We start from the raw sequence: 24,252 nt of genomic DNA, 5'->3' as shown, positions 1-24,252 counted from the left end.
TCCATTGTGTTTACTGGACGAAAACAAATTAAAGGAATGTTCCGGGTTTGATGTAATTGAAGTCTTATGCAGCATCTGTGACGATGTGGATTACCATGGAAAGCAATTGTGACGCATCAGCCAGTAAAAATAAACAAAAGTGGGCTTTAGTAATCCACTTGCAATGGGGCAAAACATTCAACTGGAATAAATGCCAAAAAAAAAAAATAGTTGAGGTACTCATAGATACACTCATGTACTCATCTTAATATTGTCATTCATCATCTGAGTCTGATGCCCCTCCCCTTCCGCTGCATAATTAAAGCTGCGACAGTTGAGTGCATGAAGTGTCCAACATTCACACTTCATTTAAGTGCACCTTTTCTAATTTGGGAAATTTCTAATAGCAGGAACACGCCTGCACTATATACACACAAAAAAAGAATGCTCGAGTGCTTAAATACACACTTTATGTCTTGTGTGAATTGAATTATGAGTGTAGCTAGGTTTTTTTCAATTCTATTTGTATATATTTTGTCCAAAAAAAAAGGCACAAGAACTATCCTTCCCACCCCAAGATGTAGAAAAGCTTAACAGAAATAGAAAATAGAATTCAAAATGAATCATTAAATAACAATTAATGTATGTATGCATACGTACACAACAATCGAAGAAATAAATTTGTAATCAAAGTGCTTGCTAATTATTGTATGAGCGTGTGAAGGTCTCTTTGTGGTCATATAATACAATACTTGCAAGGATGTGATGTAACCATCAGTGAAGTATTTAAAGGGTTAGTTCACCCAAAAATGCTAATTCTGTCAGTATTTACTCACCCTCATGTTGTTCCAACCCCGTAAGACCTTCGTTCATCTTCATAACACAAATTAAGATATTTAGGATATTAAAATCGCTCCTGCATACTAGTCCATAGGCTTCTTGAGGGAATGACACTTGCTGGCCTCGAAAAGTCATTAAAGACATCGTTAAAATAGTCCAAGTGACTACAGTGGCTCAATCTTAAGTTTATCAAACGACGAGAACACTTTTGTGCGCAAAAAAACAACAAAAATAACGACTTTATTTCAACTATTCACTTCCTTCTCTATGAGCCTGTAAGTCAGTTAACGTAGTGTGATTGCGTAGAGCTACGTCACACGTAGGCTCACTATTGGCCGACGCTGGTCATGTGTGTGATGCGTGTGACGTACAATAACAGAAGCTTACGCTATTAAACTAGTAACCTGACTCGCGCAGAGGGAGAAATAAACGAATAGTTGAAATAAAGTCGTTTTTTTTGTTGTTGTTTTTTTTTTTCATTTTTGGGTGAACTAACCCTTTAATTCCACCTGTTTATGACAAGGGAAGGCAATTCAAAGAATAATAATACATTAAATTTGTAGATTTTTTAACAAAACAAAAAAAATCTATTGAAAATAGAGCCCGACCGATAAAGGATTTTGAAGGCCGATACCGATACAAATATTTTTTGGTTTTAAAATCCGATATTCCAATATATCGGCCGATATTTTTTAAGCGCGCAACAAAACACAGATTTCCCTAACATTAGTAATTTGTAGTTTTAACTAAAATAATATGATAATGGATAATGCGTTTTAAAAAGAAACTCATTTCTTTTATTGTCACAACAGAACAGACTGATGATAGTAGCATTAGCTAGCTTTATGGTTAGCTACTCTATGATGAGCCATAATTTAGCAATGGATTACGTCATACTGCAAATTGTAAAACATGATATGAAGAGATGATGCGTCTCATTGCTATAACTGTCACGCGCTATTGAAGAAATACTTCAGTCACATTATCAAAAGTTAAAAGGACTACACTGTAACAACGTAACGTAACTATTACTAGCTAATTCCGCTTCACTCTCGGCTTATTTAACGGCAGCAAAACTGGACATGATAGCCACAAATTTTGCCATGCTTATTTGAGTTAAGAGAACTGATGGGGATGTTTTTTTTAAATTATTTTTCAAGCAATGTATGCCTCGTGACCAACTCAGAGTGTTGCCACTTGCCAACAGGGACAGTGTAGAGTGGACAAACTATACAACTCCAACACTCATGACCTGGTTGAAGCGTGTTTCGTCTGTTTTTATTTTATTTTTGAAATATTCATTTATCGGCCATTATAACTGCCGATACCCATAGTTTGGAAAATGCCTAATATCGGCCTGCCGATATATCGGTCTGGCTCTAATTGAAAACTATAGATAATTTTTTCAGAGCCATATAAACCGGCATGAATACAAAACTTATTTTCTAAGAACTTGGCACATGTGTTGTAAACTTCTTTTTTCCCCTCCCTTTATTGTGGACACACTTATTTGGCACTGACTCATAAATGTTTTTCTTTTTTTTTTTGACAAAAAAAAAAAAAACTATTTTGCTGTTAAATCCTTTTTGAATATCTTGCCTCATAAGCCCAACTCAGCCGGGACTAGTTTTCCAGGGGGTTGTTACAGAAATTGTTGTTTCACAGATGTATTTTGCAATTTTAATCCCATCCGAATCTGCCAGGTCTGTGTTTTTTCAGTAAAAAAACCTCAGTAAAAATTCCAGAGCAAAATCAAATTACCTACTGTTTTTTGGCAAACTCGACTGTCCTCCGAAAATCTGAATATGAATGTTGTATTTCTGATGTTGTATTATCCAAAATTCTCCTCCTCGTGCTTTTGAGCTACCAATCTTCGGCATGCTTTAATTTCTTTTCAATATGGATGGTCTCTGACAAAAAAAATAACATGTCAAATTAATAAATAGAGCCAAATGGAGTGGAAACCGCAAAAACTGCCCATTTTAATATCAGTGACAGCTAAGAGTAAGATAGCCTACTTGTCTAGCTTATTTATTATAAACAACCACTGCTATAAATTCATGAAGTTTACTTAAACAGGTTTTTGAATTATATAAAATTAAAATCATATCAACATATAACCTGCATTTGACCTTCTGTAACTGCCACATCTAGAAAACACACACTCCCACTTCTGTAATAAACACGGATATGTTAGTCCCCTCCGAATAGGTCCATGAAATCACAGACGTCAAGTGATAAAAATTGTAATCCTTGTTTAGAAAACTAGTCCCGTCCAAATAGGTTTAGTTTGTTACTATAAATACACATTATAGTTGTTTTTACAAACTGAAGCCAGAATAGTAGTCATAGATGTATTGAATCCAGAACATACAGTATCTTGGCTTAATAATGGCATATACTGTAGCAAAGGTTTCACAAGTTCGCATGTCTATCCAGTCTACATGTTTTTGCCCCCTGGCCCTTAAATTTCTAAGTCACATGACAAAGACAGAACAAGTTTCCGCAGGACCTGTATGCTAGACACACCCGAGTGTTTATGTGTCTTCGTGCAGATATGCGTGTTATAAGTAACAACAGTGTGATAACGAATGGCTCGTGGCATGTTTGCGTTTAAACAAATTTAAGGCACAGTTATGTCTGGTGTCTCAAAAAGCTTTAGTCTTTTGTATTTACAGTTTAATCAGAGAGCCACACGCCTCTTTTATTTGACTTTGTTCTTATTGTACAGTTAAAGACAGCTAAAATGATCTATTTTATTGATGTGAGCATAGTTTGGAGGAACCTTGTGAGTTTCAGTGCCTGATCTTGATATGAGATGAACTGACCTATTAACCCTTTCACGCGTATGACGATCACACCGGTGTGATTAAAACGGTCCGTGCATCACGTCATCAACTGCTAAATTCAAACTTGCTCTCAGCCAGAGACGGACACACTCAGTGCTGTCATATATCACAACTATTGAGTGTTTTCAACCACATAATGTTTATTTTAGTTTTCAGACATTTAAATGCACATAAGTACTGGCAAAACAATGACTTTGAGTTTGTAAAATACACACTGATGTCTATGGAAGCGGCAATAATAATCCTTTCAATTATAATAAGACGACACGTTTTATTCATGTCAGATTCCAGAGATTTATAAAGAAACCCGGACTTGAGTAAAAGTACAAGTGCTCTATCAAAAAAGTGACTTGAGTAGAAGTTGAAGTGCTCTTTAAACACCACACTTAAGTAGAAGTACTAAAGTATTCAACATTGTTTTGTACTTTAAAGGGTTAGTTCACCCAAAAATGAAAATTAAGTCATTAATTACTCACCCCCATGCTGTACCAACCCCGTAAGACCTTCGTTCATCTTCGGAACACAAATAAAGATATTTTTGATTGAATCTGAGAGCTCAATCAGTCCTACATAGACAGCCTGAGGGACTGCCTCTTGACGGCCCAGAAAGTCATTAAAAGAAAAGGTTTAAATATTCCATGTGCCTACAGTGGCTCAACTATAACTTTATCAAGCGACGAGACTACTTTTTGTGCGAAAAAAAAAACGTAAATAACGACTTTATTCGACTTTCCATTACTTCCTTATGGGCGCATGCGCGAGAACTGAGACGAGACCGTTCTTCTTCGACTACTTTTTGTTACCGGCTGCTCACCGCTTAGGAGTTTTACCGCCCCCTACCGTATAAGAAGACCGTACTGCTTGTAAACAGAACGTTTTGCGCCTCCGGCTATATCAGTACGTCATCTTATACGGTAGGGGGCGGTAAAACTCCTAAGCGGTGAGCAGCCGGTAACAAAAAGTAGTCGAAGAAGAACGTCCTCGTCTCAGTTCTCGCGCATGCACCCATAAGGAAGTAATGGAAAGTCGAATAAAGTCGTTATTTACGTTTTTTTTTCGCACAAAAAGTAGTCTCGTCGCTTGATAAACTTATAATTGAGCCGCTGTAGGCACATGGAATATTTAAACCTTTTCTTTAATGACTTTCTGGGCCGTCAAGAGGCAGTCCCTCAGGCTGTCTATGTAGGACTGATCCAGCTCTCAGATTCAATCAAAAATATCTTTATTTGTGTTCCGAAGATGAACGAAGGTCTTACGGGGTTGGTACAGCATGGGGGTGAGTAATTAATGACTTAATTTTCATTTTTGGGTGAACTAACCCTTTAAGTATTGCAAGTAGTTTATTTTTAAATTCACTACTTAAGTACTAAAAGTAAAAGTACAAATATTGTGTCATGTAATTATTAAAGAAAGCAGTCAAAAGTTTGAACTAGCAATCAAATAAGGCGCTTTGGCGGGATACAAATTTGCTTTGGCGGCCGCCAAAAAAAAGTCATTGCAGGACAACCCTGCATTAGCTGTCAATGTGTGTGTCAAGCAATACCATTACCCTATAAAACTGGTGTGTGATTTAGGCAGCATGAAAGCCAACTTGCAACGAATGATTCTTAAAATCTTTATAATTGTAACGAGTAACTAGCAGAACATTAAAAAAAGTATCGAAGTAAAAGTATTAAATTCATCGAAAATATCTACTGAAATAAAAGTATAAGTGTGAGAAAAAAACAATACTCTGGTAGAGTACAGATTCACCATTTTAGTGCTTAAGTATACTTCTACTTCGTTACTATATACATCTCTGTCAGATACACATTGTATAGCTTAACATTTGACCCTATTCTTCTCCCTGTTCACCAGCCTCTTACTATCATGTATTTCGTGAGAAGGGGAGGAATTTACGTGTTGTAAATCCAACAAATTCGATTATCTGAACTGAAAAAAACAAACTAAAATGGCGCCGCCCATTGTGCATACAGCTCAACAAACGCGATTGTTATAAAGATGGTTAAACAACAAAACGCTTCCACTTGCACATTTGACAATCGGAATATCAGTGTTTCTAAAGCTAATACATTTGTGAATATTTTTAATAAAAAAGGAAAAAAAAAAGGACGCATCATTGCTTGTCACGTGCTGTGTACGTGACAAGCAATGACGCGTCACCATGGAAACATGTTGTGGGGGTCAGTTCGAATATTTTAAACTTACGTGTGAAAGGGTTAATGACCAGTGTGCTAGTTTAGTCATTTTTTTCTCTGTCGCCATCTCTGTTCGAAATCTGCAATTACAGTCATTCGCAGGATTATCAACTTTACGGACATGTAAGTTATACTTCAACACCCTCGACACGGCACAGCGCGGACGAACACAATGTTTGAGGAGACTGTGAGGCTGTCAGTCGCCGCGCCGGTGTGGATACTGGCATTCAGAATCTTAGATAACCAACATAACAATTTTCACCGGAAAATATCGTCTGAACTAGTAAGAAACATCCACTTTTTTTCTGGTTCTGACATTGCAGTAAATTGCGGCGATTAAATCTAAAAAATGCTTAAGTTATCATATCACGCAAAACTGAGCAAATTATACTTTGTTCTCAAATAGCGTAATAACAACATAAGCATTGCGTGACTACATGTAATGTCCTTTCGACATGTGTCCTTGTTTTCGCATGGGTCCGGTTGTAGTCTCGTTTTTTCTGCAGCCACTCCGAAGTCCGAACGAAGTCTTTTGCATTTTACAGCGGGTGAATTTGTTGTCACTGGTGATTGTCGTTTGAACCTTTCTGGATCCGCCATCGAATTGAGAGCTGGACAAGAGCCACACTAGTTGTAAGCTTTGTAGAATAAAATTAAAATATTTCGGAAACACGACAAATATGAGGAGCCATATGACGCGGAGGAGGAAAAACACTCGGCTGTAACGGTTAGAGGCCGACCGATAAAGGATTTTGAAGGCCGATACCGATACAAAAATTTGTTGGTTTTAAAATCCGATATACCGATATATCGGCCGATATTTTTGTAATTTTTTTATTTTATTTCAGAAACGCGCAACAAAACATTAACAGATTTCCCTACAGATTTGTAGTTATTTATAAGTTTTAACTAAAATAATATGATAATGCATTTTAAAAAAGAAACGCGTTTCTTTTATTGTCGCAACAGAACAGAGGAACATCAAAACTTATTAAAGTTCTAGATCAGCAGGTTGCAGCATGTGTGGCGCGTTATACACGAGTGTTGCCAACAGGAACGGTGTAGATTGCCCTCTGGTGGACAAACTATACAACTCCAACACTCATGACATGGTTCAAGCGTGTTTCGTCCGTTTTTATTTTATTTTTGAGATATTCATTTGTCGGCCATTATAACTGCCGATACCGATAGTTTGGAAAATGCCTAATATCGGCCGATAATATCGGCCTGCCGATAAATCGGTCTGGCTCTTGTAGCGGTGGTTGTTATATTATTAATTTACTATGGTATGCTGCTAGTTCAGGCACATTTATTTTCCTGTTGGTTCTTTGCAATGTTAATAAACTGTACGTTAATTCTTTATGGGTCATTACTTTGTACTTTTAAAACAAAGTATTTAGTCACACACACACACACACACACACACACAAAAAGATTCAGATAATCGATGTAGCATCGAATCGCAGCCCTCTGAATGGTAATCGAATCGTGAGGTGCCTAGAGATTCCCATCCCTAAATATGGCCCATTAGCCGAGACTCTTCTTTATGTGTATAGATGTGATGTAATGACGCAAAGAAGACATGTTCGAATGTCCCGCGGAAATCCATCAGCACCACTAGAATTAAAAACATTACAAGCTCACCATTTTGAATTGAGCTAAAGCGAGCAGAGAGTTTTGAACACTGGCTTGATATGTATTTTCTCAAATATTTTTTTTTGATAATTTCTAAGCCTAAAAAACTACAGCTACAGACTGCAGCTTTAAGTAAGCACTGCATGTCGGAGAGAGTCAAACTGTTTATTATTTCTTTTTTGATATAGTGCAAGTTTTTATTCAATATTCTTTCAATCAAAATATCTATAAATGTAAAATATGTGAACGAACTGGTGCATGTAGTCATTGGTTACATTTAAAAAATATATATATTTTAAATAAAAGAGACAAACTTGCTTTAAGTAGCTGAGTCATGCCCATTTAAACTAAGGGGGCATGGTTTTTGAGCAAAGTAGCTTTTCAGTTCTTGCACACTAAGCTGACCTTTTTATTACAAAAACAGTACTTTCTAAAACACTGGCAAAAATCACGTCTAGACATGTCAAAATTTGGTCAGTCCAATCGATTCACACATTCTGCAGATGTTTTACTGTAAAGTGTAAACTGAAAGTTTTATAATCTACCCACTCTCCCATGTAACAAAATGTCAACGCTGCTGTTTTGTGTACTATAAAAAATGCATGAATGATCACAGAGTGGTTTACTTTTTTGCTTACAAAACGAGCTGCTCAGTTTCAGTAAAATGTTTAGATAGTTTTCAGTTCTGAAACTCGCGGTCTGAGAGGTCATGTGCCTATTTTTTGCTGTGTTTTGGCTCACTTCATCCCCCAATCAAAAAAAAAAAAAAAAACGAAGTTTAAATCTCAATTGAACCTACCATGGTTTTTTTTTTTTTTTAACCTCATGTCTTATCTTGCATGGGGCATGAAGTGAGCCAAAATACAGCTAAAAATAGGCACAAGTCTGAATGCAAGTTTCAGAACTGAAAACCATCGAAACATTTTATTAATCCGCTTGTTTTGTAATCATTGTTTTTTAATTTTATTTAACCCTTAGACGCATACCTCGTGTCTCCTCTTTAATTTTTTTAAAGGTAGGCATCAACCGATCATTCCTTTTCTCACAATATAACATATAAAATGCCTCAGCAAATTACTGCAAAGCAAATGATAGTTTTGTTAAATGAATTAAACCATTACACCCACATTTACATTTCAACAACATCTATTCAGTCCTCAGATACTAAACTCGTGGCGGTGAGATAATATAGAGGAAGTGGGATAGATTATTTAATTTCTAAACACCAGAAGATACTATTATTGTAGTGCATAAACATATCAATAAGTATGTATTGAAGAAAGTCAAAAATTAGACTGATTTGGGCTCCTTGGGTTAAAGACCAGTGATTGATTATAAAATGTCAATATTCGAATTAGCTTCAGGCCCATTCTGAATTCAGACTAGATGAAAAATGTTTTTTACAGTAACTCATGTATTGCATTATTAGTAATGTTTCTTCCTGTTAAACTATAGAGTGAGCTTCTAGAAAGCTTTGCTTTTTTATAGCTTCCTCATTACAGCATAACTGTTTCCTGTGGCACTTTCCAGAGTTGGAGAACAAAAGTCAAGAATCAACCAAGAAATGCAGGTGGCCACATAGACAGACATTGGGAACTTCTTCAATTTCACACTTTCCTAGCGAGCACACATAAAACCAGGTTTTTGCTTGGTGCACGTCGCTTGGAAAAAGGATTTGAGTTGTTTTTGTATGTGTGGTTTTGCTATTGGTTTTATGACATTAACTCTAAAGCAGGGCTCTTTTGACTGGATTAGAGTTTAGCCAACACACACACACGCTAACAGCTGCACAGCCCTCTCGCTCGTCAGATGCCTGGTGTGTGCCTCCTTCTCAGTGAAGTTAGAGAAAATCAATCTTTTACTCGGGGGGACTTGGAAAAGAAGTCAGAAAGAGAGCGAGTCAATTGATCTTTTCAGGATTTCTGTTTGTGGGAATTATAAATGTTAATCCAACAATGGGGAAAAACAGTACTTAAAGTTAAAGCACTGTTTGTATCTGTATCTTTAATGTTGTATTATATGATTACTTATTTTTAACTTTTTATTTTTTAGACAAGTATATGTTTTGCTGTGGTTTGCTTAGCCTATAAGATTTTAGTCATATTTCCCACCCTAAGTGATCATATTATTAAAGCTAAATAGACTATCTATTAGCCTAACATATATATATATATATATATATTATCGTTTTAGATGTGTGAAGACTAGATAATAAGGTTGTGCACTCAATACCCACAAAATTGTCAAAAGTATGTATCAGAAAATATGTATCATAATTTGGTGAGACCAAAAAAAACAAGATTTTATGTATTTTATTTTTCCTTTGACTATTGTGCATCTAGTATATGGTGAATGTGGAATCCTCCTAATTATAAACATAACATCTCAATTGTTTTGCTAATTTCTGGAATTTAACATCACAAATTCAGTCATTTTAGATACAACTGACTGATACATCTAAAAAAAAATATTGTTGGTTTAACTTAAAAAAATGAAGTAACCTGGTTGACTTAAAATTTTAAGTTCATTGAAATGGAAAGATTAAGTTAATACAATGAAGGAGATTGATATAATCATCAGAAACTCAAAATATTATGTTATGTGAAGAACATAAATTATTTAAGTTGATTTGACAAAAGAAAAAAATGCTGTGATTGCTAGGGTTGGGTATCGAGAATCGAGTATCGATTGGAACCGGGACTAACTTTTAGTTTTTCCCGGAATCGTTCAAAAGTTAAAATTTCGATTCCGAGTTTCGATATTCACAGTCCGCCGAGCGGAAGAAGAAACCGCTGAACAACACCAACGAAGAAGCGTCTACCGGAAGTGTTTGCATAACCGCGCGAGTCGAACATTAGTAGCTTACGTCAGCGGTCCAAAGTGTGGCTTCGCTTTTCTAAAAATAACGAAATCTCGGCAAAATGCAACATTTGTGACAAAAGGAGTATTTGTGACAGGAGTATTTCCTTCAGAAAGGCCGTTGGTTAGCAAGGTTAGCTAAACTTTTTTGACCCTGCCTCTTAAAAGAATCGGAATCGAGAATCGTTAGGAACCGGAATCGAAACAAGGAATCGGAATCGGAATCAGAATCGTTCAAATTCAAACGATACCCAACCCTAGTGATTGCAAATCATGAAAATATTATTTTACAGTGTACAATGAAATTATCCTCAACCAATATGTATGGCGTTTCATTTTATTTATTCAAAAAATACTTGTTAAAAATACTTGTTAAATACTTTTTATTATAATTTAAATAAATAGTTTTGAGGAAGCATTAAAAGATTACAAGCAGTGTTTTTTTTTGTTCAGTATGTAGGATGCTGCAAAACCAGATTTATGAAGGAAAACCTGAAAAGTATGCATACCAGTCATAGTCTGTGTGTGCAGTTAAAGCAGTCTTATCATTTATCTTGGGGGATTGCCAGTAGAAAAACCTGTTTCACTCCGACAGAGCCCAGGCTTTTGATTGTTTGATTCCACATTAGATTTGAGCTTAGAAAACACTGACTCTATGAGGGCGGAAAACTGATCTTAGATCAACACTCTCGTCTCGATCAGTGTGTGTTATTCATCAAGTGTGTATCCAGCTGCATTGGGATGTAGTTTAAGCATTGTGTCAGAAACTGGCATCTCAACTTTTTCTTTTACTCCGCTTTCTATTTTCATTTCCTCATTCTCTCCATCTGGCACTCAAACACTTCTCAGTTGAATGCACTGCAAAGCATAAATTCAGCTTATCATGGTCGCTTGTTTGTGACCAGTGTTGGGAGTAACGCATTACAAAAGTAATACATTACAGTAGCATATTACTTTTTGCTGTAACGCAGTAGTGTAAGGCATTACTAATCAATTTTCAGTAATATTTTACTCGTTACATGTTCAGTGAGGCTTGTATTACAGTTGTATTACAGTGTATTGTCTGCTTTTACTTCTTAAAGGCAACAGACTATGTGAAAGTTTTAAAGCAGTCTTTCAGTGCCAGTTCAGAGCGGTCACGTCTGTAACATTGTTTTTTCCTCATAAATGCGACAAGAAAACTAAAATAAAATGAATATTTTAAGGTCTATGGAGACTGGAGAGCCAACCCTTCCTCATCCGATTTGCGCAGTGTAATTAACAGAATTACAAAAAAATATATTTTGCCTCCTATTTTTTTTGTCACGCATGAATGTGTGTCTTTTCCCTAATATTAAGAATAAAACATAGACTGATATTTGTCTAATGTCTGGAGTCCTTTAAGGAAGTAGCCTATATACGTTTCAATACATGTATTTTCTGAGAATTTTTTTTTTCAAGTTTTGACTGCAAATGTCATGTCCATAATGCTGTACTTCCCCAATTTTAAATAATTTATCCTCAACTAGTTTGTGGTGTAGGTCTACGTATTTTATAATGTTAACTTCAAATAATTAAAGATAAGGCAGCATTGGATCTGGACGGTAAGGAGAATAACGCTGGAGTTGGAAGAGGTGTGTCGCGATTCTGTAGGTTCGTGGATCTGAGTCGTGCGGCGAATGCCGATTTCGGTTTCATATTGCATATCGTTACAGCCCAAACGTTAAGTTCTACTTAGTTATTTTGGTGAAAGTAACTCAAAAGTAATACATGAGTAATGTAACGCATTACAATTCTGAGACAGTAATATTGTAAGGTAATGAATTACTTTTAAATAACAGTAACAAGTAATACCTAATGTATTACAGTTTGGAAGTAACTTGCACAACACTGTTTGTGACATACAGAAAATACCATTAGAAGTTTTGATTTCAATTTCATGTTGATGCTTCATTTCAACAGTATCATTTCTCTAGACCTCAGCATTATGTAAAAGCACGTGAACAAGCGTCTCACACACATACAAAAGGGTTAATACGTCGTTTTTATAACTCAGAATTGTTCTCTACAAGAAGGCTGAGAGCTCTTCTCATGATTGGCCTGCTCTGAGGTCACTTCTACGAGCCACATGGTAACTAATCTTTTTATCTTAACCCCCCCCCCCTCTCTCTCTCGATCGAGAAATAATCCAGGTTGGATTATACAATCTCAGTCAGTACACACACATTCCTTGTTTATTTTGTAGCAGGGGTGTAAACCTCAGTCAGAGAAAACATGAAGTACTTTTAAACCGGTTTGTAAGAGCAGATATGTGTGTATATCACAGGAAGGAGAGAAAGTAAGGAAGGTTATATGAGCAGACGATCTGTTTGACCTAGTTCTCCAGAGACCTTTTCTGCCCTAAAGACACTGATACAGTCTGCTCAAAGTCAGAAGAGGATCAGAGGTGCTTCAATGACACACGCAAACATGATAGAGCCCTTTTTACAAGCATTAATCATTAAACGCCATTCAACGAGAAAAGCCACGTTCATTTCGATAGTGATAAAGCAATATGTTCGCTATCAACATGATTCATTACCATGCTAGCATTGGAGTTAAAGTATTGAGTATTTATATTTTAAGAGTTCTTGTAGTTGCCTAGGTAACAAATTCTGAGAACGCATTCCAAAAATGTTTGAGGCTTTGAAGGTGCTGTTCGGGGACATGCGACATGAACGAGTGCAATTGACAATGAAAGGCAACGAGCCAAGTTGATGCGTTTTAATCTAGAGATTTTTAAATGAAAACCAACGCTTTTAAGGTTGGATAGAATCTACAATCTCTGAATAGTTTGTTTGCTTGCTTCCATGGCTTCAATATATGTGTTTTCCTCCGATTGGCAACCCGGGGTGTCAAAATATAGTTTTTGTATTTAGTATTACTATAGTATTTGTATTTTCAACACTGTGTTTATCCGGATAAACACAGTGTTGTTATTGTTAATGGTAAAACTATTCAATAACACTGTTAATTGCAATAAATCGGAAAAATAAAATATGAATTATAATTATACTGAATTAAAATCTTAAATAAACCTTTAAAAAAATGAAATCCCTGTAACACCTTTGTGGTTCCCCAGCCTTTTGTAAATCGCTTGTAAATCTCTCGTTATGCTGTATTCTCAAAATATTGGATTCAATCTTTTTGTCAACATATTTAGTTTCAATAAGGCAGGTTTTATATTTCTTTTTTTTTCCGTAGGCCTCTTTTGTCCGAGCTCATGCATCGCAAACTTTGAGTGAAAATAAAAAAAAGTGTATCGTTTTTGTCTATATGACAATTGTATTATTCCAAATATGAAATTCACTCAAAAAAAGAATCTGTTGAACGAACTTAATTAAATTAAGGAAAGGTTTTCCACGAAATTGAATTATATTTTTCGAACAAATTCAAATTAGTTTGAAATAATTTGTTGTAATCTTGTTGTATGAATTTAAATTAATTTAGTCATTCCTACTAGATAAAGTTTTGTCAGGTTAACTACATTTAGTTTTTGACCTGCCTTAATTCACCAACATTATAATTTTAGTTATTTTGACTCTATGGTCATTTCTAATGATAGACAGGTTTCCTGAACAGGTTTCCAGCACAGATAGTACAATGTTGAGTCTGAACACAATACTGACCTAAATGCAGTCACCACTCCTTTGCATAATGGTAAAACATTAAACATTCAAAAACATTAAAGAAAGTACTCTAAGTTTCTAACATAACTGAACATTAAACACTAACATTAACTTTCCATTTACTGAAAAACACATAAAATAATCATTTTTCCATAAATTGACCCTCTTGCAAAGCATGCTGGGAACTACAGATCCAATGCCCAGTTACACTGTAAAAAAATATTTTCAAGATTTGTTATCACAACATTTTTTTCTTTTGTCAAATCAACTTAAATAAATTATTTAGTTGAGATAACTTAATATTTTGAGTTTCTGATGATTAAATCAATCTCCTTCATTGTATTAACGCACTTTTTCCAGTTCAATCAACTTGTTTGCTTTAAAATTCTAAGTTAAACCAACAATATTTTTTTACAGTGTAATTGTCAATGGGTGGAATCACACAGACCAAAACAAAAACAGACATTCTGAGACTGAAGTTTTTCAGATGCAAAAATATTATGGTATTTTTAGGCTTTAGAGCTGTAAAAAAAATGATCAATGAACCTAAGATTTAGTGAGATTCTAACATTGCAACAAAGCTTCAGCTGTACCATCTTTATTGTTAAAGCCTGAACCCTAAGAAAAAGTGAACTGATGTCTGACATTTGCTGAGTTTGCAAAATGCTTTTTGTCGTCACCATCACCACAGATTAAACCAAAGAGCTTTTAGCCAATGAGGTTTGAGTGTGAAAACATCTGTTAAAATAAAAGCATTAAGTGTTGTCATACGCTTGAACCCAAATTGGATGTATTTTAAGGAAAAATCTCTATTCCGATTCATGAACTGTGTCAGTAATGCTTGTTGAGTCCATGGAGTATTTGATCCTTGTGGTCTGCATTTACTTGTCTTATCTTCCCTCTCTTCCAGTCGAGTCATAAAAGCCCATGTCCGTGATCTCTGTCGGTCTGTTACCGCTCCATGGCTAGCTGCCATGGTAACCGTCAAATTTGATTTCATTGTAAACATCTGACATTTTTATATAAGCGTACGTGGATAATTCACCCATAAGAGCTGATGATAAGTATTCTGCTTTTCTAAAGCCATACTGATGGCTCATAACTTCATAAATTACAGCCTCCATCTGTCTCTTGTTAGCGGGTTTGTGCGTGTTGTGATGCTGAATGTTGCTCTTAGTAAGGATGGGGAATGAATGGCCTGATTAGAAATAACAATCCTCATAGTTTTGTTGTAGAAGTGAAAATTGATTCAGGGAAATTGAAAAGGATAATTCACTCAAAAACAAAAAACAAGCAGTTATCAATTATTATTGTTCATATTGGCTAAGAATAGCTCTACCTTCACTTACAGTACAAGTCTAATTCATGCTTTAAATAAGTGAAAGCACTATTTTTGTACTGATTTGAGTTGCCAGGGAGATTTTTGCCAGGAAGAATGAATAAACCTTTAAATTCTAAAGCTATCAAATCTCTATAAAAGAAAAATGGTGGTATTGACTACTTTTATGGTGCCTTTTTAGTCTGTTAAAGGGTTAGTTCACCCAAAAATGAAAATTCTGTCAGTATTTACTCACCCTCATGTTGTTCCAAACCTCTATTTGTTTATTTGTTCTGCTGAACACAAAGGAAGATATTTGGAAGAATGTTTTAATCAAACAGATCTCATTCCCCATTGACTACCATAGTATGTATTTTTTCCTATGGTAGTCAATGGGGAATGAGATCTGTTTGATTAAAACATTCTTCCAAATATCTTCCTTTGTGTTCAGCAGAACAAATAAACACATAGAGGTTTGGAACAACATGAGGGTGAGTAAATACTGACAGTATTTTCATTTTTGGGTGAACTAACCCTTTAACAACTTGACAGTTTAAATCGGCATCAGTTTCGGCACCTAAGACATTATGCAATAGTAAATATCTCCTTTTGTGTTGCAAGGAAGAACAAGAATCGTATCGTAAGGGTCAGTCCACTTCAAGTGATCCATGAATTGTAAAAGTTGGATTCTTTTTTAATTATTTTAAACGATTCACGTCAATTTATTATCATTGCAAAACCACCAGTTTGTTATTTTACTTGGTTTAACCATGGCAACTGTCTACAAATAGGCTATTGCTTCTACAGATGTTTATGGGAACCTCAATATCTCGGTTTAGGATGGTCTATGCTCCTTGGAACAAAATTTTCCAAATGCAGTGATCAAATTTGATTAAATTTACATTTTTAAGGTGTGGTCACATTAACACATTAGCAAACCAAGCATCTTTTTTTTTTGGTCAACACATTTAATGTGCGTGAACCCTATGTGGAAATTGTGTGGGGAAATCTTTCACCCTAACGAAATTTTTCAAATTGTGTGGATTCCTTTTGAAATGACTGGATTTCACTTGACAGTAAATGTTAATGGAAATTGTGGGTCAATTTGAAGGGTTCACACCTCTTGCGGTGGGTACCAAAGTAAGAACTGTGTGCATTAAGAAAGTTCAGGTCCACTGGACCACTTGATATTAACTGACCTGTAAATTATCATTGAATTTAAATTTTTGGATGAACTACCTCTTTAGTTTGCCTGAATGCATTTTATGTCCTTCGGGACTATTAGTGATGGCTTATTATTGCCAGCCTATTGCACAGGTTCATAAAGTGGCCTTATGAAGAGCTTCATTCATTTCCTCATTCCAAGAATTTTATTTTCTGGCTTAATCTGATTATTTACACTCCAGTTGGTCCACAGTTTATTTCAGGCCAAAAATGCTCACCTAAATCTTTACTATTATGGTAAAAAGAAGGGGGAAAGAACAATTTTCTTCATCCAAGTCATTATATTTGAGAAATCTTGAACTGTTGCTTATGTTTTTGTTCTTCCAGTTTTCAGTTCTGAGCAGTGACTAAAAAAAGTAAAACTGGTTCCTTGGCTTATTTCCTGTTCTGATAATCTCTGTATCCTTTTTAGTTCCTCAGGCAGTTTCATGGCCACGTTTTTTCTGGATTTTCTCCAACTTTGTGTCTTTGTCATCTATTGGCTGTCTACAATATTTCATTTATTAAAGCTTTTTCTTTGAGTTTGAAGCTAAGTTTAGACATATGGTGTTTCCAATGGATAGTCAACAATGTTATACCTTTTAATTAATTGAAATGTGCAGATATTTTTTTCATATAAGTGAAAACACAAGATGCAGGTGTAAAGCTTAAAGGGATACTCCACTTTTTTTTGGAAATAGGCTAATTTTACAACTCCCCCAGAGTTAAACACTTGTTTTATCGTTTTCGAATGTATTCAGCCGATTTTCTGTTATTTAGAAGAATATCAGTAACCAGACAGTTTCTGGTCTCATTGACTACCATAGTATATATTTTTTCCTACTATGGAAGTCAATGAGACCAGAAACTGTCTGGTTACTCATATTCTTCTAAATAACAGAAAATCGTCTGAATACATTCGAAAACGGTAAAACTCAACTGTTTAACTCTGAGGGAGTTGTCAAATGAGCCTATTTCCAAAAAAAGTGGAATATCCCTTTAATGGTGCTAAAAGTATTAAGAATAATTTTTCGTTCACTAAAATAAAGCTGAAATAAGTATTAGATGAACAACTTAAAATAAGTCGAAGTATTACAATTATTAAAACTGAAAGAGAAAATTGAAATATAAAAAAATTAAAATGGCCATTAAAAAAATAAACTAAACACAAAAAGCTAATTTAAAATATGAATAAATATATAAATAGCTATTAATAAAACAAATGCTAATTCAAATATGAATAAAAATTATAATATATACTAGAGCCAGACCGATATATCGGCAGACCGATATTATCGGCCGATATTAGGCATTTTCCAAACTATCGGTATCGGTAGGTATAATGGCCGATAAATGAATATTTCAAAAATAAAATAAAAACGGACGAAACACACTTGAACCATCTCATGAGTGTTGGAGTTGTATAGTTTGTCCACCAGAGGGCACTCTACACAGTCCCTGTTGGCAACACTCGTTGAGTTGGTCACGATACATACATTGCTTGAATAACAATTAAAAGAACATCCCCATCAGTTCTCTTAACTCAAATAAGCATGACAAAATTTGTGACTATCATGTCCAGTTTCAAATAAATAAATAAAATATCGGCCGATATATTGGATTTTAAAACCCAAAAATATTTGTATCGGTATCTGCCTTCAAAATCCTTTATCGGTCGGGCTCTAATACATACATAAATACAACCAGAAGTTTAATATGGAATATAAAAAGTGCAAGTATACTTTTTTATTGTATCCTTTTTAGGGCTGTGCAAAAATTAATTGTGATTAATCGCATCCAAAATAAAAGTCTGTGTTCACATAATATATTTGTGTGTGCTGTATATAATTATTTTGTATAAATAAATACCTATGCATGCATGTATATATTTAAGAATTATTTGCGCTTAAATTCTGTATATATATATAAATACATAATCTATATTAAATAAATATAAATTTAATATAGATATATTTAATATAATATAATGCATGCATATAATTTAATATAAATTTATATTTAATATATACAAAATAATTATATACAGCACACACAAATATATTATGTAAACACAGGCTTTTATTTTGGATGCGATTAATCGCAATTAATTTTTGCACAGCCCTAATCCTTTTTAAAGTTTAAAATCGTATTCTCTCTCTGTTTCCTTTCAGGCGGAGAGAGGCGGTGACGTGAACACGCTTAGCGTGCCGACGGTCATGCGCAGAGGTGGTTCTGAGACGTGCTTAGATCTGGATTCTGATCTGTTGGTACGGGACACCCCACGATCACGTTCTGGTCTGGACACCCTGCAGCAGAAAGTGCTCAAAGTGAAAGAGCAGCTGCGAATCGAGCAAAACTTGCAGGATGAAAACGTGGCAGAGTATCTCAAACTCATCAACAGCGCCGACAAGCAGCAGAGCGGCCGCATCAAACACGTGTTTGAGAAAAAGAACCAGAAAACGGCACACAATATAGTTCAGCTGCAGAAGAAGCTAGAGCAGTACCAACGCAAGATGAAGGAGTGCGACATCTCGAACGGGACCAAGCACACGCCCACACACTCCAAAGAAAACGAGATGCCCAAAGACAACCTCAAGGAAAGCGTGGTCACGGGAAGTGGGCGCCACGTACATTTGGACAAAGTCAGGACGGTTGGCCCTGGCGTCTCGCTGTCGCCGCCGTTCTTCTTCAGCAAGCCTCGAGAGATAGCAAACCTCATTCGCAACAAGTTTGGTAGCGCGGACAACATAGCGCAGCTGAAGAGCTCCATGGAGACGGGAAGCGGGTTGCAGGCGGAAGGGGGAGCCCGGACTCTGAGCGGCAGCGCCACGCTAACCCCTAAACCCAAATACCCGAGTGATGACGAGTGCTCCACAGGGACATCGGTGTCGATTGAGAGTAACGGTCATGTGACTGGATCGGGAGCGACGGGGCAGCACAGCGGGTCTGCGAGAGTAGGAGGCCAAGGGGAAAGCAGCAGCCGGCTGGTGGAAGCCTGGGAGGAGATAAGGGAGTTGAAGGAAGCTCAGAATCTACTGGCAGAGGACATTGACACTCTGAAGACCCAGTTTAAATGTGAATTTGAGAATATTACACAAACACTACAAGAGGAGCGCTTCAGGTTAATTGTCTTTCATACTCCATTTTCTTATGCAAACATGTAAAAACAACTTTTGCTGATAATTTACTCTTCCGTATGTCATTTTGTCCTCAGTCGAAAAGAAATTAAGATTTTCGATGAAAACATTCCAGGATTTTTCTCCATATAATGGACTTCAATGGGAACCAAACGGTTCAAGGTCCAAATGACATTTTCAGTGCAAACTGCAAACTGTTCAAAGGGCTTTAAATAGGGTTGGGTATCGTTTGAATTTGAACGGTTCTGATTCCGAATCCGATTCCTTGTTTTGATTCCGGTTCCTAACGATTCTCGATTCCGATTCTTTTAAGAGGCAGGGTCAAAAAAATTTAACTAACCTTGCTAACCAACGGTCTTTCTGAAGGAAATACTCCTTTTGTCACAAATTTTGCATTTTGCAGAGATTTCGTTATTTTTTAGAAAAGTGAAGCCACACTTTGGATCGCCGACGTAAGCTACTCATGTTCGACTCGCGCGGTTTTGCCAACGCTTCCGGTAGACGCTTCTTCGTTTCTTCTTCCGTTCGGCGAACTGTGAATATCGAAACTAGGAATTGAAATTTTAACTTTTGAACGATTCCGGGAAAAACGAAAAGTTAGTCCCGGTTCCAATCGATACTCGATTCTCGATACCCAACCCTAGCTTTAAACGATTCCAGATGATGAATAAGGGTCTTATCAAGCGAAACGATCGCTCGTTTAAAAAAAAAAATAACAAAGTTTAAGTTTTATAAGCTCAAATGCTCGCCTTGCTCTGTTCTGTGATGCACGTTCGTGACTCTCCTTCATATAATGAACGAATCTTTTCCCGAGTCAACTTGTTCATTTCCTTTCATTGAATGACACGAAAAAAGATTTGTTTATTTTGATAAACAAGTTCGAACAGGAGAGTCACGAACGTGCATCACAGAACAGAGCAAGGCGACCATTTATGCTTATAAAACGTAAACTTTTTTTTTTAAACGAGCGATCATTTCGCTGGAGAATTCTGCGAATTCTAACGTCTGGAATCGTTTAAAGCCCTTTGAACAGTTTGCATTTTGCACTGAAACTGTCTTTTGGACCTTGAACCGTTTGGTTCCCATTGAAGTCCATTATATGGAGAAAAATCCTGGAATGTTTTCATCAAAAACCTTAATTTCTTTTCGACTGAAGAAAGAATGACATTGACATTTTGGATGACATGGGGGTGAGTAATACATCTGTAGCATTGAGTTATATATTAAAAATAATGCTACTTTCATTTATCGGTAATGTTCGACAATGGATATTTAGTATGCTCATTTATCATATTTTTAAATTCGAATTTTTTTCTTTTACCTTCACCGTCATCTCGCTTAAAGTTCTTCTTTAAAAACACAATCATTTAAAAGTACTGTTAAATGTAATATTTCACAATCCTCTAAATGAATATTCATGTTGTTCCTCTGTAAGGTGTGAGCGATTGGAAGATCAGCTGAATGACCTCACTGAGCTTCATCAGAATGAGACGGCAAATCTCAAACAGGAACTAGCAAGCATTGAGGAAAAAATGGCCTATCAAGCCTATGAACGAGCCAGAGATATACAGGTAAATGCAGACACACACATGCAATGACATGCACTATCCTAAAGTTATGTTCAGCGCTCATAAGGAACCTAGTGTTATTCCATGTCCTATCCAGCCACAACGTGATCAATCAATGAAATGTCATGTTATTTGGAGCTTTAGTCCAAACCAGCCACAACTACAACAACCCACAGTAAAATCTTACTCCATATATAGTAACTGTCCTGAAAAACACTACAGGTCCAACGTTAACCCCCGATACTTCAGTTTTGATAGTTTGACAGTTTGGTTATTTATGTTATGATAGTGTGCACTGCTGACAAGTGGACCCTAGATAGTTTTATCTTTGTCCAGTGTCTGTGCTATTTCTCTCCAAAAGTTATGACCGATAAAGATGTTTTTGTAATATTTATAACTAGTTGCGGGTAATCTCTATCAGTGTTGCCACACGGTGGACAAAAAAAGAAGGGCTGCACGGCACGCTTACTGTGCTGATGATGAAATTACACACACCCTCTCTAGGGTGACCCATTCCAGAAATTGGGAGCTTTGTTCTGCTTCCCGCAAGACGTAAGCAGCATTTCTATAATGTTTTATCACGTCAAAATCACATCTAAATTCCAATAAATTGGTGGTCGCCCGCATTTATGTAAAAACCACAGTATACATTGGTCTTTACTGTAACGCACTTTACTTTTTTGTACTAAACGAATTTTCATACAGGTTTCTCAAACATTCCCCCTTTATTTGCCATTGACTGTGCAGATAATCCCGTCCCAAACTCACGTCATTGACTGAGGCAAAACTGGGCTTCGTTTTTGCTGCCACCTACAGTACTAGCATAGTATGTGGAACATCAGGGAAATAGCTTCACTTAATTAATCGGTTCGAGGTTACATTTTATACATATACATACATGTATAGATACATACATAGGCTACAAATACTGCTTGGTAAATGCTTAAGAGTCAATTTTTGGATCATTATTGCAGTGATTATTACGTTTGCATCAGTTCTTCTAACCCTACTTTATGAAACAAGATCAGGACAACTCCGGCGCAAAATGAACCTTTGGTCTAATTACACATTGTTACCTAGTCAACCGTTATCTGAGATTTGTTTTCATGATTGCCGAACGTAAATAGTTTTATCTCTAAAAACAGTTTAGCCTATAACGCTGGTATAACGCTAGTATATAGGTTATAGAGTAATGACAAATAAAAATCGCTTGTTATTACCACTATCAAGGCTCAAAATAGCCCCACAGTAACACGACAGCATAATAAGAGTCCCTACATTCAAACCGAAGCATTGAGAACTTTGTCAGTGTCCATACAGTTTAATAAGAAGATATTTTATACATACAGTCAACTTCGCGAATACAGGAAGAAGCCATCTTTAAAACATAGTCTCTACCAGTCGATCTACGAACGCCGATCCATGTGCGCTAGTGAGATAATAAGGTGATAAGGTGAGCGCGAACAGTAGGCTACATGTACATATTGAAGAGAAGAAAGCGGTTCGTGTTCGTGTTTCTTCCGGAAACAACGGGCCATATGAGATTCTGCACAGTTCAGCGCACTTGGATCGGCGTTCGTAAATCGACTGATAGAGACTATTTTTCAAAGATGGCTTCTTCCTGTATTCGCGAAGTTGACTGTGTGTGTAAAATATCTTCTTATTAAACTGTTTGGACACTGACAAAGTTCTTAATGATTCGGTTTGAATGTAGGGACTCTTATTATGCTGTCGTGTTGGTGTGGGGCCATTTTGAGCCTTGTTAGTGGTAATAACAAACGATTTTTATTTGTCATTACTCTATGCCCCATATACTAGCATTTTACTAGCGTTATACCAGCGTTATCCACAAGTTTCCGAGGGGCGCTCCTGTAAAAAATAAAGTGGGTGAAACTTCCGGTGACGCGGCGGAAGTAGCATTCCAATGGTATTTTGTGTGTTAGTTAGCGAAGAGGCTAGCTGTATTTCTGAGAATTATTTTACTATTTAAAGACGCAAATCTTTATGAGAGATGTCGTTACGGAGCTCAGGGACATCATGTGCTGCTTGCGGTTGTATGTACAACCGGACTAAACTAGTTCAGTGGCTTAAACGTGATTGTTTTGAACATAAGCTGAAAACGAAATCAGAGTGATCCTGCCAACGACTGTAGTTTCCATCACCTCCCAAAAGACGACGAATCTTCCTGTGTACATTTCTTTAAATTCTTAATATTCTATAAACTCTCTCAGCATGTGATTGGCTGTTCGCTACTGATGTTGCGCCTAAACTCAGGATCAAAGCCTGTGTTGACAGAATACCAAATGTGCCAGTTAATGTATTCAAGTAGCACATTCATTTATAATTTTTAATAAACTCCAAAGCACAATGACTAAGTGTGTATTTTTTATTTTAATTGTTTGTCAGCTCGCACAACTGTCTGTCACCATGCCTTGATGAGTATTGATTATTAATAATGTTATTATAATACTCCCAATCAACTACTGCGGAGGGTAAAGGTAGTGTTATTTCACTCTTTTTAATTTCGTTGAGGTTGTGTTCCCTCATCGTTAGCTAGTTTGGATCGCTATAACTTGAATGACTGTCAACTGTTGAATGAACGAGTGTCAAGCATGTCAAATCGCGCTTTGTTTACTTCCAACCGGAAGTCGCGCCCACTTTTGACGCAAGGCCTCATGGGGCGTAGGAAACTTGTGGATAGGCTAAACTGTTTTTAGAGATAAAACTATTTACATTTGGCAATCATGAAAACAAATCTCAGACAACGGTTGACTAGGTAACAATGTGTTATTAGACCAAAGGTTCATTTTGCGCCGGAGTTCTCCTTTAACCAAAAATGGATGGACCTCTTGATGGAAATAAATGTTGTGATGTTATTTTTGGTCAATATCTTGTATTGGCAATGCAAGAGGCCTGGACTCTGTAAAGTCTCTTCCAGCACATCCCAAAGACTTTCAATGAGTTTAAGGTCTGGACTCAGAGGTGCTAATTCATGTGTGAAAATGGTTCTTCATGCTCC

At 36.3% G+C, this 24,252-nt stretch overlaps 1 protein-coding gene across 2 annotated transcripts in view; it reads left to right on the top strand.

The window, feature by feature from the left end:
• The window catches only part of tmcc3 (transmembrane and coiled-coil domain family 3), a 45,016-nt gene that overhangs the window by 17,776 nt on the left and 2,988 nt on the right, over positions 1-24,252 (top strand). For both annotated transcript variants that reach the window (XM_089127078.1, XM_039668527.2), the window contains exons 2-3: positions 18,700-19,649; positions 21,101-21,236. In XM_089127078.1, the coding sequence (XP_088983204.1) occupies positions 18,745-19,649; positions 21,101-21,236 (1,041 nt within the window). In that variant the 5' untranslated portion in view covers positions 18,700-18,744. The remainder of the gene's footprint in view (positions 1-18,699; positions 19,650-21,100; positions 21,237-24,252) is intronic.

Source organism: Pimephales promelas, chromosome 24 (assembly GCF_988280905.1).
Source record: "Pimephales promelas chromosome 24, fPimPro1.hap1.1, whole genome shotgun sequence".
Taxonomy (NCBI): Eukaryota; Metazoa; Chordata; class Actinopteri; order Cypriniformes; family Leuciscidae; genus Pimephales; species Pimephales promelas.
Note: the sequence above shows the minus strand (reverse complement) of the source record. Positions and strands in the feature narration are given on the sequence as shown.